Genomic DNA, 17,913 nt, shown 5'->3' on the forward strand with positions numbered 1-17,913 from the left:
CTCCACTCTCTCAAGACCTCCAACCCCTCCCATATTCAAGGTAAGCAATGCCCATTATCTTGGTGTGAATTCCATCATTTAACACTAATATTAATGAAATCTACAAATAAAATACTTAGATCTTCAAGAGATTTCTTCAAGAACTCAAAGGAAGGTTTTGTAAGGTTTCTTCCAAAAAGGTAATCCTACACCGTTAGACTTACATGTATGGATTTATTAAGGGAATATGAGTATGAATAACTCAATATGATTCAGTATTTCAGTATCATGTATTGCAGTATGATTCTCAGTTCCTGATTTTAAATCCTTGAATGTTGGACCCCTGTCTTTGGGCCTGAGGCTGCAATTAATGCTTTATGCATCTTTGGGCCTGAGGCTGCAGTTATGTATACGTATACTTGGGACCAAGGCTGCAGTTTGTGCACATGAGGCTGCAGTTTAATATTCAGATAAACAGGTTGTTCATCATTCAGAAGAGAGAGTATTCATATCCTTACTTCCTTTGTTCAGTTCAGTTATCAGCTATCATTTCAGTTATCAGTTATTAGTTATCACTTATTATCTCAGTTATCAGCTATCATCTATCAGTTATCATTTCGGTTTCAGTTTCAACTGTTATAATACCAATTATTAATTGTTAATTCTCAGTTATCGGCTCAGTATTAGTTTCAGCATTTACAGTTCTTTCTTTCAGTTGCTTTACATACCAGTACAATTCAAATGTATTGATGTCCCTTTTTGCCCGGGGCCTGCATCTCACGTGCAGGTACTGATTTACAGGTTGACGATTCAGAGCTCTAGGATTCTCTTACCAGCTATTTGGTGATCCCCAGTTCTTTCGGGGCATTATCATTACCTTACAGTCTTTCAGTATTTAGTCAGTATTTTCAGTACTTCAATAGAGGCTTCATAGACTAGAGTAACAGTTAGACAGAGTCACAAGCTTTTTATGTTAAGCAACGTTGGCTGCAGACATGTTTCAGACTTGTATTAGTGTTTCCACACTTTGATTTTTATCATTCAGACTTTTAGTATATCAGCATGTGTTAGTTTATCTTCCACATTTAGTATGTTATGATATCACATGTTGATTCAGCCAGCCAGTTGGTTCGCTCGGTCACATGTAGTCAGGCACCGAGTTCCGTGTTACGTCCAGGCCCAGGTTCGGGGCGTGACAACAGCGCTGAAGTATCGTTTCGTGCAACCTTTCTCCATTTCATGTCCAAGCATTCCTATACGTGAAATAAGCTCTATTGTGCTCAATTTTTGCACAAATTAGCATCCAAACAACAAGCAAGTAGGGTAAATAACATCAAAATATATGGAATTATAGCACAACATTAACACCCCACACTTAAATGTTGCTTGTCCTCGAGTCAACCAACCAAACACTTCCTCTTCAAGGACCCAACAAACCACACATTCACAGCACACTACACCTATGACCATGGTTGGTAGTAACAATTAAGCTCTAGCATATGCGGTCAAAATGCACTTCCCATACTCATGTCCAATTTCAAAACATCCAACTCAGGAACAACATGATTATAATAATCCTAGCCTCGAAAACTAACTCAATGTCACAATGCATCCGAGGCTTGAATACTTAATCTAACAGAGAGGTCTAATAATGTTACCTATCCTTTGTGAATAATGTTCCCTCACAATAAAACAAAGAGTAAGTATTTTAAGGACTCTCACATATGAGAAAAAATCACTCACTCTCTCAAAGGAGTCACACACATGCAAAAGGTACCATAGGCTTGTCCATTATGTAAACCTCTACTAATGTAGCCTGCTCGGTCCGAAATCAACTAGGACTTGATTATGGTTGTAATGTGGGCTAAGGGACAGGTAGAATATATTTATAATATAGTGGCTAACTCTCCTAAGCACTTTAACATATCACTTATTTAACTTTAAGCGCAAAACTCCTTCAATCCACTTCAATCATCAGAAGATAGCTCAACCCAAAATATTTTCTTTCTTCTTTACGCACTGTTTCAGATCACATCCACTAGCAAAAATAAGAAACCTTTATTTATTCATTTCTTCTTTCCTCCTTTTTTTACCTCGCCTCTAGTGGATTTTTATTTACAGCACAAGTGCACATTTCTTCCTTCTATTGGTTCCTTTCAAAAGCTACCCTAAGTTTTCTCATTACTTCTTTCTAGCGCTCTCTTTACAATTAATGTGCTTTAAGAGGTCTAAGGATCAAAATGATTCAATTAAGAATAAGCAGGGATAGGATTGCAATGCGGGTGCCAAAAGAAAGGCTTATAGGCTCAAAAGGGTAAATAGGGATGATTTTATTTGTGATAGGCAACTAAGCTCAAAAAGTTCAAATAAAGTCTAACATTACTTTTCAAACCGAGCAACACCTTGGATTTCGATTTAATTTACATTCCGGACAAGTTCTAGACTCAAATGCAACAACATGGACTATGCAAAGAACTCACTTTACGCATGGCACATGACTCCCTAAGAACGGTTTCATTCAGACTCTCAAGCAAACAAGTATTTCACAAAGCCAAGAGATATATTAAGCATAATGCACAAAGCGAACACAAGTCAAACAACTGAGACATAGGAGATATACCACATGTTATTCCTTTTTACCAAGGCATCATCATATATTTAAAGCTAAGGGAAGGTGAAATGCATGCCAGATCCTAAGTATGCAACCATCAAACAAGTCAAAAGGTGCAAATCACATCAGTTCTTCTCCTTTATTTCCTACATACTACTCTAAAAGTAAAAATAAAAATAAAAAAAATTAAAACTACTACTCGGTTCAAGTTACATCCAATTGAAAAGAACCGAGGCACGAAGAAAAATCATGGGGGATTATTACTACCTAAGGAAAATAAAAGATATGTTTTTGAATTTTTTTCTATTTTCTATTTTTTTTGTATTTTTGTTTAAACTTAAATCCCTCAAGAAAACAGTATAGGAAAAGTCCATTTTTTTTAATTTTTTTAATTTTTGTTTTTGTTTTTTGTTTTTTAATATAAAAATAAAAATAAAAACTACTACACTACTCAATACTATTCTAAGGTATCTTAAAATAATAAAACAAGAAGCTAGCAATAAAGAAAATAAGAAGCTACTAAGAAATTAAAAAAATAAGAAGCTAGAAATAAAAAAAATAGAAAGCTAATATGGTTACTAATCTATTACTACTATGCACAAGTAGAGTTACCCACCCAACACTTAAAACATGCAGTGTCCCCAATGCATAATTAAAGTATAAAGGGTGAATAAGAACTCCTTGATCAATCTTGGAGACGATGGCCCTCATCGAAGAAGGCTCGGTCAGCCTTATCCCAATCATCAACGTCATCACCCAGATCCTCACCAGTGGCATCAACCGCTGGATCAAATTGCTCCTCCTCACCTTATACCGAGTGCTCTGGTGTGTTGATATCTTCCTCTGGTGGCACCCCATAAACCACGGCTAAACCAACCAATTGCTGGTACGGTGAGCGGGAACTGCTCAGTCAACTGAGTCCTCTCCTCTGAAGTAGCAGGCGTACCCCCAATCCTCAACTGCAAATCTATCACCCCACACAAATGAGCCAGGACTGACGCTCCGCTGTAGCCAATGTCGTACCATCTTCCTCATCTGGTCCACGGATAACCGCAATGTCAATGGCTCGAGATGTGGCTGGAATCAACATGTCAAACGTGGTCTCCTCATCGAATTGCTCTCTACGCAAATATTGCATAAGCAGATTCACAAAGAATATCCTAGTCAGCGTGCCCTTTCTAGATTGTGCCATCTGGATATGTATCAACTGGCTCACATTCACTGACCACCTTTTTATCAAGAAATACACTAGACATACTCTCTCTCGGGAACAACAACAAAATCATTATCACACGAAAGTAGTCTCGTGTTCACCAAGCACAACCACACTCAAGCAATTTTCATAAACTTCACTTTAGGCAAAGAAGAACATGCGTTGTATCTTTTGTCTTGTGTCCACAACGCATACGAATTAACACCACACAGCGTGTACCTAATATCTGTGTAAGCAGGCCGGTCAATAAAGTCACACAACGGACTACATGGGACATTGGGGGCATCCAAAAATCTACATAATGCTCTAGCCAAAATATCAATAAGCCTCCCAGGAATAGGTACCAATTGCTCCTTATCCTCAAGGTTATAACCGACATAGAACCGCGCACTAACCTAAAGTTTGCCTCCCCTAGATTTTTAAATACAAAACCCAGCCCTAGTTCATGTATTCTTTCCCAAATCTGAGGGTAACGAGACTTCAATTTATGCTCATCAACTGCAAAATCAGGGAGATATGAGTTTGGGCGACACTTCATGTACCAAGCCCTCCCAGATGGGGGTACACTCTTGATGCCATACTCATGAGTCGCTCTCTCTTGAGGTTGTGCTCTGGTAGAAGCAGAAGCCACTTACTTTCCTTTACCACTATGACTACACGTAGCCTCAACTCTGTTCCTTTTCTTTGGCGGCGGTCCTGACGAGGTAGCCTTTGCCTTTGGTGGTGCCTTGGCCTTAGCCGGTGCCTTAGAACTAGCTGTTGGACGAACCAAATTGCACATACTTGTCAACCATGCCAATTTTCAATGCAAGGAAACAAAAACTATCACAAAAATAAGGTCGGAGTGACCCCACACTTAAAGCTCTAAGATATGCTAATTTTAAACCATGGGCTACTCAGACTTCGCCTTCATCAAGTAAGCGTAGTAGCATCTAAATTTTGGCACTTCACATAGCCCGGATGTCATTGCAAACACACTTTATCTATCCACCCCGACTCCATAGAGTCACCTCACATATAGGCTATTGTATTAATCATGCTCACCTAACACAAAACAACCAATCCTGGAGACTCAGGCTCCAATTGGGACTAAAATCGCCAATGAGGCAATTTATCAAACACCTTGTATGCATTATTTGTGTGTGAGATTCTTTGTGGGTGAATGATTGCTCCACCCTCCCAAATCGGCTTGGAAATCGAGTGTAAAACACTTATTATAACAATCACAAGACATCCTATGGGGTATTTGGGGCTGGGAATTTCTTTTAGCACAATTGCACCATTATTGCACCTTGTAGAGCATATTAGCCAAAGAGAGAATAAAGGAGAGAGAAAGATAAAATCATACTTGTTGATTGAGAGAGAGAGAGAGAGAAAGAGGCAGTGGGGGTGGGTTGGCAACTTGAGGAACTTAGCTTTTTGTTTCTTTTTGTTTTTGATGTTGGGGTCGTGTGGGTGTTACAAGGAGTGAGTATGGTAATTAATTAAGAGGGGGTGTTGTGGTGTTAATTAATAAAAGAAGGGTAAGGAAATAATAACAAAAACAAGTCACTTACCTGGGCCTCAAGCGTTGGCCAGTGCGAGGCAGATTCTCACGCATGGGTTGGACATCGCGAGGCAGCGTGAGGGGCAGCGTTTGGATGCTGTGAGGCAGCATGAGGTGCGACAACAATGGAGTTGTAGAGGTTGCATCGTGGAGTCTAGGGCTCCAAGCTTGGCACGGCAGACGGTGCAAAACAGCATTGGGGCACTCAATTTTCAGCAGGAGGTAGGGCAGTGTTTCATTAATGCTAGGCAACGCGAGGCACGAGTAGACTTCTCCCCACGATGGCTCGGTGTTTTCTTGTTCGTTTTGCACCCTTTTAACTTGTATAGGACCCCCGAGCACATCGTTCTTCCATGTAGCTCCACTACCTATAAAAACACGACAAATCCACACAAAACTCACTTGTTAGTCCGCCTCAATATAAATCAAAAACTAAAACTAAATGAAATCTATGATACAATTTGGGTTGCCTCCCTATAAGTGCCTTAGTTAACGTCATGGCATGAGGAATACAACACGACCGTGGGTTGCCTCCCAGGAAGCGCCTGATTTAACGTCGCGACATGACGCAGGCTTTTAGGATTACACTTAGCTCGCATATTGGGGCTCTTTCAAGTACATCACATCTTTCTCCCCTTTTTCTTCAATCATTCCAAGGTAGTGTTTCAACATTTGCCCGTTCACTTTTAACCCGTTCGTCCCATCTTCAGACTCAATTTCTACCGCCTAACTTGAGAACACTTGCACAACTAAAAATGGTCCCGACCATTTAGATTTCAGCTTACCCAGAAATAATCTCAATCTCGAGTTGTATAACAACACTAGATCTTCGGGTTTGAAGTTCCTATCTAGAATGTTCTTATCATGCATCATCTTTATCCTTTCCTTGTACAATCTTGTACTCTCGGATGCCTGGAACTGGAACTCCTCGAGTTCATGTAACTCTTTAACTTTACTTGTGCCTGCAATTTCCATATCCAAATTCAACTACCGCAGTTCCTATAAGGTTTTATGCTCAAGCTCTACGGGAAGATGGCATGTTTTTCCAAATACCAACTTGTACGGAGACATACCTATTGGCGTTTTAAGTGTTGTGCGGTAAGCCCATAATGCATCATTCAACTTCCTTGCCCAATCAGTCTGAGTCGCATTCACTATTTTGGTTAGGACACTTTTGATTTCCCTGTTGGACAATTTCACTTGCCCGCTTGTTTGCGGGTGGTAAGGAATGGCAACCTTATGGCAAACTCCATACTTTTCTAACATCCTTGCGAATGATCTATTGTAGAAATGAGTTCCACCATCACTGATTATAGCTCTCGGAGTGCCAAACCATGTAAAAATATTTTTCCTTACAAATCCTATTACTCATTTGGCATCATTTGTATGGTCAAATGCAATCACTTTTGAACCTATCAAATAAGACCTGAATTTGTCAAATGCAAACACTACAACCAACATCTTTTTCTCAGTCATAGTATAATTGAGCTGTGCACCGCTTAGCATTCTGTTTGCATAGTAAATTGGGTGCACCATTTTGTCCTTTCGCTGCCCCAAAACTGCTCCTATAGCATAGTCACCACATCACACATGAGCTCAAATGTCTTCTCCAAGTCGGGTGCAAGAATGATTGGAGCAGTCACCGGTCTCTTCTTTAGCTCCTTAAATACTAACCTGCAATCATCAGAAAACACAAAGGGGTGATCCTTTTCAAGCAGTTTACATAAGGGATTAGCAATTTTAGAGAAATCCTTCATAAATCGCTTGTAGAAACCGACGTGCCCAAGGAAACTTCTTAATTCCTTGACCTAAGTGGGCGGTGACAAGTTCTCTATCACGTCAACCTTATCATGGTCGGCCTTAATACTCTTACTTGACACTCGATGCCCCAACACTGTACCTTCTTGTACTATAAAATGGCACTTCTCCCAGTTAAGCACCGGGTTTGTCTCCACATACCTTTTCAACACTCTCCTCAAATTGTTAAGACAATCATCGAATGAATTCCCCACCACTGAGAAATAATCCATAAAGACTTCCATAATATCTTCAACCATATCCGTGAAAATGGCTAGCATACACCCCTGGAAAGTGGTCTGTGCATTGCATAGGCCAACCGACATTCTCTGATAAGGCAAAGATGCCATACAGACAAGTGAATGACGTTTTCTCTCTATCCTCGGGGGCTATTGTGATCTGATTGTACCCCAAATATCCATCCAAAAAGCAAAAGTGAGACCTCCCTGCCAATCTATCCAATATTTGGTGAATGAACGGTAGGGGAAAGTGGTCTTTCAGGTTGGCAGTGTTCAGTTTTCTGTAGTCCAGGCAAATTCTCCAGCCCGTGACTGTAGGAGTAGAGATCAACTCATTATTCTCATTCTGTACAACAGTCATGCCACCTTTCTTCGGAACACATTGGACCGGGCTTACCAAACGCTATCCGAAATCGGAAAGATGATGCCCGCATCCAACCACTTAATTACTTCCTTCTTCAGCACTTGCTTCATATTCGGGTTCAGCCTTCTATGACGTTCCTCGGAAGATTTGTGCCCCTCTTCCAAGAGAATCTTATGCATGCAAAAGGTCGGGTTGATACCCTTAATGTCTGCCATGGTCCAACCAATAGTAGTCTTACATTCCGGTAACACCTGTAAGAGTTGTTCTACCTGCACAACTAACAAACCAGATGAGATACTAACAGGTAAAGTAGAGTTAGGCTCTAAGAAAGCATACTTGAGGTGGGCTAGAAGTGGTTTCAGGTCCAACTGTTGTACATCCTCTATTTACGGCTTCACAGGTGGTGTTTCTTTTTCTTCTAAGTGTAGTGGCTCAAACTGGGGTTCCCTTTTCCAGAACCCTTGACCTTCGAGAGACATAACCCACTCTGCCAACTCTTCACCATCCATTTTTTTAAAATTTATCAAACAAGCTTCTAATGGGTCTCTGATATTAAGTGTCTCATCATCCTCTTGTAGTATTACGTCAACTGTCTCCACTAGCGAACAAATTGCAAATTCATTGGGCCTCCTCATAGATTTTTTAACGTTGAATATTATTTCTTTATTATTCAACCTCATTTTTATCTCTCCAGTCTCACAGTCAATTAATGCTCTCCCAATGGCTAAGAAAGGCCTTCCCAAAATTATGGGTATTTCTTCGTCAACCTGGTAGTCAAGAATAACGAAATCAGCAGGAAATACAAACTTCCCCACTTGGACGAGTGCATCATCCAGAATTCCTATTGGCTTTTTCATTGTGTGATCAGCCACTTGCAGCAACATTGAGGTTGGTCTAGCTCTTCCAATGCCTAACTTTGTGTAGATCACCAAGGGCATCAAGTTAATACTGGCTCCCAAGTCACACAATGCTTTAGCAAAAGCATAACTTCCAATTGTGCATGGGATAGTGAAACTATCGGGATCAGACAACTTTTGAGCCAAAGGTCTTGTCACTACCGCACTACAAGTTTGAGTCAGAGTTATAGTAGACAGGTCCTGGAAGTCAAACTTTTGAGACATAAAATCCTTCATCATGTTAGCATAACCTGGCATTTCCCTCAAAGCATCTATCCGGAATATTTAATTGAATTTTTCTGATCATTTCCATAAATTTCCTGTATTGATCATCTTTCTTTTGCTTTGCCAACCTTTGAGGGAATGGTGCTGGAAGTAGCTTCTGCCCACCGCTCTTTGTCTTTTCCTGATTAGAAGTCTTTTCCACTACCTGTTCTGGGAACTATTCAATTTCCTTCTCATTGCATTTGTCAACTTGTGCTTGTTCAATTACAACCTCTATGAGCTTCTTCGACTCATCAATCTTGAATGGCACTGGAGTAAGTGGCCCTGCATCTCCAATAGATTGAGCAAATTCTTGCTCTATGTCCAAATCCATTCCATTCCTGATAATCACTATCATTAACTGATTTGGGTTCTGCTCTTTTAGATTGATGTTTGTATCGGCAGGCAACGTTCCTTGTGGGCGATTGTTCAAAGCCATGGATAGCTAGTCTAACTGAGTTTCAATGCCTTTAATAGCCGAGTCATGTGTGGCTAACTTTTCTTGCATCCTTCCATTTGCTCAATGATTTGTTGCAACACGCCCTTGATTTCTATCATATTACTGTCGTCCTGTCTGGTCACCTGTTGTTGATGAGGCTGTTGGTAAGGCATTTTTTGTTGCTGATTGTAACCCTGCTGCCTTTGATAGGGCACAACTTGGCCTTGTGGTCGTGCTCCCCCAGGACCGGTAATGTACTATTGTTGGGTCGGTCTGTACTGCTGATTCTGAGGTCCCCATTGCTGTCCACCTTGCCTCTGACCCCCATAATTATTTACGTAATTCATGTCTTCTCTGAGGCCCCGGTTATCATTTTCTCCACTCCACGGGCAAACATACGGCTAATTGATGCAGGGAGTGCATAGGCCTCCATTTGTTTTATCAACAATATGAACCTGTTTCTTGCCCATCTATCAATTTTCTTTGTCAACAAGCTCATCTGGGTCATGAGAGTGGCTATATTTTCAGCATTTGTATTGTTTGGGTCAAGAGCAACAGAATGCACTATTGGAGTGAGTGTTGTATCCTTCGTCATCCAGCCTAAATTTTGAGCCATCTTGTGAAGAAAAATCTTACACTCTTTGAATGATTTTCTCATGAATGCACCACCAGCTGAAGCATCTACATTGGACTTCAGACTGTCAGCCAAACCCACATAGAATCTCTGTCCTAGCATCTGATCTAGGATGCCACGGTGTGGACACTTCACCAACATACCCTTAAACCTCTCCTAGGTTTCTTGTAAAGTTTCAGTTGGTTTCTGCCTGAACTTCAATATTTCATCAATTTACCTTGCAGTCTTATTGGGTGGATAGAACTTGTTTAAGAACTTCTTGACTAGTTCCTCCCAAGTAGCAAAGGAGTTTATTAGGAGCGAATTCAGCCAAGTTTGAACCTCCCCTGTCACTGAAACAGTAGCAATCTAATTGCTTCGGGTGTTACATTCGGCTTTCTTTGAGTGACACAAATTGATATAAAATTCTTCAGATATTGTTGTGGGTCTTCGATGTAAGACTTGGAGAACAACAATTTATTCTGCAGCAAGTGCAACATGTTGTTTGTAATTTGAAAAGTCTCCACTTGTATCAGAGGGACTGCAATTGTAGTTGCCAGATTGTCAACAGTTGGTTGTGCCCAATCATATAGAGCAGCCTCCGGTACAAGAAGTGCTACCACTATGATATTTGGGTCAACTTGATTATTGCTATTGTCCCCGTTGACGTTCTCAACGTCACCCATTTGAATTTTGATTTGTTCATTCTGCTTTTGCTATTTTCCCTTCTTGTTAGCCCGCTGAATGCTTTCTCGGGATCTGAGAGACCTTCAAATAGTTCAACAGTTCTCAAGGAGCTTCTAGACATGTACCTAAGGCACAGAAGAATTCAAACGTGAGAATTTCAATGGAAATATTTTTAGCACCACATAAAATTGATCTAAACTAAAAATCCTAGAAATTCTTTCAAGTTGTAACGAATAACACCGTTAGTTTCCCGGCTACGACCCCAAAATTTGATCACGCGCAACTATGCCTTATAAAAAGGACTAAGCGGTCGATACAAAAATAATCCGGTTCAAGAGTCCGGGGTCGAATCCCATAGGGAACTAACCTATTTGCTATAACTTTTCGGTATCACTAATGATAAGCTCAAACAATTTTCATAGTTCAAGATTTGATTTGCGAATTAACCAAAATTACTTAACTAAGAATAAATGACAATAAAAACTATCAACTAGCAAGAATGAGGTTGAATCAAGGATAAAAAGATATAGGGTTTATGATTTCCCCAATTGCCGGATTAATTCCTGACACATTAGCTATAATCTCGCCGCAGCACTTTCTAAAGAAGATGAGTTCTTGTTTACCACAATTATCTCTCGATCAAGTATGATAATTTACTAGAAGTATTCTCTCGAACTACTCTAGCTCACAATTCGTACAACTCATAAATATCGCGCCAAAGCTTAGTTATCTCTAATCTCGCTTTTAAATTCAAGTAATTAATCTCTTAACTTACTCGAAAGTGGCATTGTTCAATAACAATCTAATCAAGTGTTCTCTCTCAAGCAACACAAGATAATTAGACACAATTAATCAAGGTGATGTTGGGCATATTTCTATATGTTATAATATTACTTAACTCATGTTTTAACTTCTTTTTGATGCTATTTGGTCTTTAAAATGACCAACATGGTTTAATTATTGGTTTTATGACTAATTGAGTTGTGTGTGATGATTTAGGATATTTGGAGTGCAAAAATATAAAGAAAAGGTGCTCTAGCTAGAGGAGGAGAGGTTGGATACATTGCATCCAACCTAGAAAATTCATATTACGTGTAACCTTGGCAGTGAAGTTGGAACATAGCATCCGCCTTAGCATACGCACCTGGGCAAAGTAGAGATGGAGGAACAAAGGGTGGATGCTTGCATGCGAAGCAGAAGAAGTGGAGGATGAGGTGGATGCAAAGCATCCACCCTAGCATTAATCCCTGAAGCTGAGTCGGAATAGGAGTAGGAGAACTTTGGCCTACGACTTTTGTACGCTATATATAAGCCAAAAATGCCTCTTTCAAGTTATCTAACATATTGGGAAGCGAGAAAAAGCCACGACAAAGGTTGGAAACCATATTCGTCTTGAGTTCTTACTTTTTCCTTCTTTTATTGATTTTTATGTATTCTTCTACAATAGAGAAAGCCTTCTTACCCTATAAGGATAGACATAATGCTTTGACCTTCCCAATTACTTGAGATTGTTACTATGGGCATACGTGGCTAAGAACCCTATTATTCTGGGGTCATGGGTGCTACATGAATGTTGATGTTTGAAGTTTAATTTGACGGATTTGAGTTAATCATAATGGGTTATTTATTTAATTCTATTTTTAGTTATTTTGCTGAGTAGCTAACAGTGAAATACTATCTACGAATCTAGAGTTGAACTCGAAAGTGAGAATTCTAGATTGCATATAGAATTAAATAGAGCAAGTTCTTGAACCCGGGCATCTGGGAACGGATTCGCAATTAGGATAGACATATACCTAATTGCCTTGCTTGGTCGAAACACAGGAATTGTAAATACATTCTTTTTAATCTTAATTCCATAGACAGATAGACATTAAGTTAGCTTGAATATGCGAGTAAGAACTCGACAAATTCTTACGAGTAACATCAACCCTGTAAATCAACAATCTAGATAAATCAATTAGTCATTTTAAGCCAAGAACGCAACATTATTGTTAGCTAACCTGTGACTCTGGAATATTCTCTCCTACTGATTGTTATCTGAAATTGCTTAAGTGTTGTGGTTGAAGTCTAGTTAGTTCATTGCTTGATAGTTCCTTAGATAGTAAATTAGTCAGTTACACATTTTGTGAAAAATCTCTTGAATCGATAAGTTAATTGAGTTTGGATCAACCAAAAGTTAATCATAAGTCTCCGTGGGAACGATACTCTACTTACTACTTTATTACTTGACGACCACATATACTTGCGTGAGTGTGTTTGGTCGTAACACAAGGACCCTCCAATTATCCACCAGAAATACATAGTTGAACAATTAAAGAGTAAAAACGGCTCAGTTATATCAAAACGCAGTCAAGACTTCATCCAACAATTGGTTCCATCAACCCTAAATGACGGGTTTAGCTACTCATAACTTTGTAAATAATCATAATAATATCTAAAAGCATTAAACTACAAATTAAACAAAAAGGAGAGAAAAACTCGAGTGATTCATGCTTCCAAAGTGTTCTGCAGCCTCTTGCCTCTCTAATGATGTCTAACCCCCTAAAAACTAAGTTTATGAGGTATTTATAAGGTAGGGTTCGAAGTCTACACGTCCAAAAATAGTGAGGAAGTAAAAGTGGCTCGGAGAAGCATCGTCGGGGCGGGGCATTTTCAGAGGCACTAACATTACTCCGCGAGGCACTATCAGAGGCGCCAATATTTCCCCGCAAGGCACTGTCAGAGGCGCCAATGACAGTGCCCTGGACAAAGCCTTGCACTGTTTATGGCCATGACTTTTCGTTGCCTTGCACGTCTTCTTTTATTGCTCCATTTTGTAGCGTTGGGGTACCATTTCGTGCAACTTTTCTCCACTTCATGTCCAAGCATTCCTACACGTGAAATAAGCTCTATTAAGCTCTATTTTTGCACAATTTAGCATCCAAACAACAAGCAAGCAGGGTAAATAACGTCAAAATATATGAAATTATAGCACGACATCAGGGGGTAACGCGCTCCCTAGCAAAGGCGACTCCATACCCAGAGCTCGAACCCAAGACCTCTGGGTAAGAATGAAGGAGTACTTATAACTCCACCACAACCTTTGTTGGTGGATTAGTCCATTTATTTGAACTTCAAGGGAAGAACCCATTTTAATGGTCCAAGATATCATCTTATTCTAGAGGTCCAGTGTTGTGTCATGTGTCAAGTGACGTGGCCTCCAAGTCAAATGAAGAAATTAATATTAATATGCCACATACGCCAAATGGCGTGGCAAGCTAAGTCTAATAAAAAAAGGTCAACGAGAATGTGATGTGTACAAGTAACATGTTTGACCAATCACGTGTGGCCTTATCACTACTCCCATATATATTGTGTATGATTTAGGTCAATCAATCAAATTAGAGCAAAGGAATTTAACCTCACCATAACTCCTTTCTTTTATAGCTATAAATTAGAGCAAATAAATTTTCTTAGGCACAAAATTTGTTGTTACTGTCAATTATAAGGCACCAGGACTAATTAATAGACTCCAACTTCTCGTCCATAGCGTGTGATGAGCGGGTATAAACCAAAATCTTGGATTAAGATAGTGTACGGATAAAATCGAAGGTAGAGTTTTTCCTGATTTCTTGATAAAAGAACGAAGGGGAGCACAAATCAACATAGTTATAACCAGGCCGGGAACTCCTCGTATCGAGACCCAGGAAGAACGAATCATGTATATGAGATCGGACACGGCAAGGCGACGTACCCTGGACCAAGTACGGTTTTTGGACCTCAGAAGATGCGGTAAACGGTTATGCATGACGAATAGGGGGCCGTAATATTCGCCCTCAACCATATTTTACGGCGCGAATCTCGTTCAGTATCAATTATGGTTCAACAATTACCGGGAGAACAAGAATTTTATCATTGTTAGACTTGTACTAGAACTGGAATTCTTCTATTATATAAAGGGGGAGTTTTTCTTTATCCTCACACATTGTAACACATAATTCAATCTAATAAGAGTTTACGTTATTCTTATAGCTATTGTTCAAGGCATTACTCACTTGTTCTTTTCTGCACGCGCGATCGAGCTTGTACCGAGGGTCTGATCGTTGACGGGCTCCACTATTCAACCTGAGATTAGGCTGGGTCATTACATCTTGATTGGTTTGACCGTTTGTTTTGTCTTTACTTCATCTATCTGTTATCCTTAATTACTCGTATTGTATTAAACCATGTATCATTTAAACCGCATACAAATTTAATTGTTATTCATTTTTTGGGTAAACAAAGAGGTTGATTGTTAGCTCTATTTATGCTATTCTTTTCATGTTTTTAAATTGTTGTAAATCTTACGAAAAGTACTTGATCACGAAACTTGTAGGGAATTGTCCTTAAAGATATTTCGCCGACACAGTGATAAAAAAAATTAGGCGTATCCCCCAGGACTCAACAAGCTCTTCCAGTTATTAAACTGGGAACAGAACTAGCAGAAAACTCAAAAAAGAATACGCCTAATTTTATTCAGCATAGTATGGGCGAAATATCCTTAAGGACAATGTCCTTGACACGCCTCAAGCTAATTCTTAATCTCCATAACCAATTTTTCCAACAATCTTAAGAATATTTCACCCAGTTTGATTGTAGGACAAAAAATTAACTTTGTTACCATAAATCTGCTTAGTAGCACAAGTGTCTAACATCCACTCTCTTGCATTATCCATAAATTCGCTTGAGAAATGATCACAATAATTATATCATCCGCATACTCAAATTTATTTTTGACTTTGCAGGATTATGATTTCTCTTGAATCCTCTTCCACATTGAGGAATGTATGAAGGTTTTAGTGTGCCTCCACAAATAATTATTATTTCCAGCAAAGTTTGATCTCAAATAAATAACTCATAGTTACGTGAAGAAAGATCCGTCAGTATTCAACATTCACCCAACTAATGCCAATATTTTTCAGAAGTGAGTTCAAAAAGAAATTTTCCGTTCTAAGAACTTGAGTAGTTCTTGAATCACCAAAATAAATAAATCATTAACTAGCCGTTACCTAGGAACAACGCCTATATAAACATGGTCTTTCAAGAGCTAAAGACACTTTCTAATACAATTTTTTGAATCCTCTTATATGCCGAGTTTCTTTAATTTTTGAGTTTTCTGCTAGTTCTGTTCTCAGTTTAATAACTGGAAAAGCCTGTTGAATCCTCCGTAAGTTACGTAACCAATTTTTCCAACATAAATAGTGCCAAATAAAGTGTAACCAACGTACTAAATTATGACCAAGGAACGTATCAAAATCTTGAATTAAGAGGTTGATTGTTAGGTCTATTTACTATCATTTTTTGTCACGTTCTTTATAATTGATGTCATTATTACATCACTCCACCGGGTACTCCTTATATCTACTTTCTCTACTTGCTTCTGGTAATTTTGATCAGTTCCAACTTCAAAAGCAATTCTTTCGCACCAAATGGTGGATTGTACGTAAACTTATTCGTTTCTCAGTCAATTCGATCGGCCAAAAACATATTTGCTCACAATATTTATAGTTTAGAAGCAGCTGGGCAAGTTGTGAATAAACTTTAAATGATTCTACTGGGGGTTGAAACACGGCTAACTTAGGTAAGTAAGCATATTGAAATTCTTAAAGATTACTATAAAATAATTGCAGCCTAAAGTGGAAGAATATTTGCTTTTCAGTGGTGGACTTGGGAATAGTTTATTACCTAGTCTCTCTTAGAAAGAAAGAAACATTGGAAAAACAACAAAGAACTTTTTGCACTAATTTTCTTGTCTCACCATCCAACTTTCGTCTCTCATAATTTCCTATTTAGTCTTCATTTTGGCCATATACTTTTGCTATATATAGTCCATATCAATTGGCTCACTCATCATCCCAAACAATTCAACTTCTCTTCTTCATTAGCAAATTAACTTGTGAGTTTTAGGAAATTGATCATTTTTGTAAAAATGGCACTTGTTAATGCCCAAACATTTCTCTTACTTGCAGTATACTCATGCATGTTTGCTATTGGTTTAGCCAACTATGACTTCAACTGGGGTCCTAGAACCTGGAACAATACTGATTGCCCTTATACTCATCCACCAAATGCTACCCAAACTTCCAATAGATTCATTGTTGGAGGTTCAGAAAATTGGCATTATGGCTTCAACTACATAGATTGGGCTCGAAAGAGTGCTCCTTTCTTTGTTAATGACACCTTAGGTATATATTTCTTTTAAGTTTCTTCTTTTTGTGCATGTGCGTGTCATTTCTTTTACATCAACTCAAGGCGCAGCACTGAATCTCCTTTGCTAAAAAATTATAATAGGTTAATAGTTTTTAATGTATATGCATGCAATGTTGAATCTCCTCACAAGGGACACTCATTACTAGAGGCAAAAGATACTAAAAATACTTTACATTGCGGGTTTGACTACAAAATATAATGCTTGTAGTTTTTAAATTTTCTTGGTGAAAATTCTGCCTTTATCATTGCATAAACTGATCGGTTATATATGCAGTATGCTTGTAAAATAGATGGCTTCTATTACGTATGCATGGGCAGATGCATGCAGCATAAAAAGTCTTACGTTCGAGTTCTATATGTATGTAGTCATACTAATATCTAAATCACTATCATGAAGGAAATAGTGGGTTCAATAGATTCTATATTAACTAAGTTAAAATTCTGAATCCACTTCTGTATGGTATATGATAGTGTTCAAGTATGATCCACCAAATGCAAATGGTACTGGATTTCCACACAGTGTTTACTTATTACCAAACTACAGGAGCTTTATCAAGTGCGATTTCAGGAGGGCTAAAAGGATAGCAGATCCAACTCAGGGTGCTGGTGAAGGATTTGAGTTTGTGCTGAAGAAAATGCAAACTTATTATTTTGCTTGTGGAGAGCACCAAGGCATCCATTGTAAGACTGGGAATATGAAATTTGCTGTGATGCCACTCAAACATTGGCGTTTCTGAGTTAAAAGAGAGAGAGTTGCAGATTGTGCTGTGGCTTGGAATTTGGAAGATGCATACTGATTTTACACTTTCTTTTTTGTTTCGTGTTTTGCTTGAATAAAGAGAGAGAATTTGAGCTGACTTTATTATATTTTTCACTTCAATTAAAATGTAATAGCTGTTTTGGATAAATTACGTTGTGGCTTTTTAATATGTTGTGTTAATTTTCCATATATTTTCATGTTATGTATACTGTGTCCACACAAGGGGTGTACAAAGGAAACCGACAAACCGCACCAACCCGATAATCCGAGTCAA

At 38.8% G+C, this 17,913-nt stretch overlaps 1 protein-coding gene across 1 annotated transcript; it reads left to right on the top strand.

Moving 5' to 3' along the window:
- The first annotated feature begins 16,598 nt into the window (after nt 1-16,598).
- On the top strand, nt 16,599-17,616 carry LOC109206937. Its single transcript, XM_019369809.1, has 2 exons — nt 16,599-16,854; nt 17,351-17,616. The coding sequence occupies exons 1-2, from the start codon at nt 16,599-16,601 to the stop codon at nt 17,614-17,616; spliced, it is 522 nt and encodes a 173-aa protein (XP_019225354.1).
- Nucleotides 17,617-17,913: the final 297 nt, after the last annotated feature.

Source organism: Nicotiana attenuata, unplaced genomic scaffold, assembly GCF_001879085.1.
Source record: "Nicotiana attenuata strain UT unplaced genomic scaffold, NIATTr2, whole genome shotgun sequence".
Taxonomy (NCBI): domain Eukaryota; kingdom Viridiplantae; phylum Streptophyta; class Magnoliopsida; order Solanales; family Solanaceae; genus Nicotiana; species Nicotiana attenuata.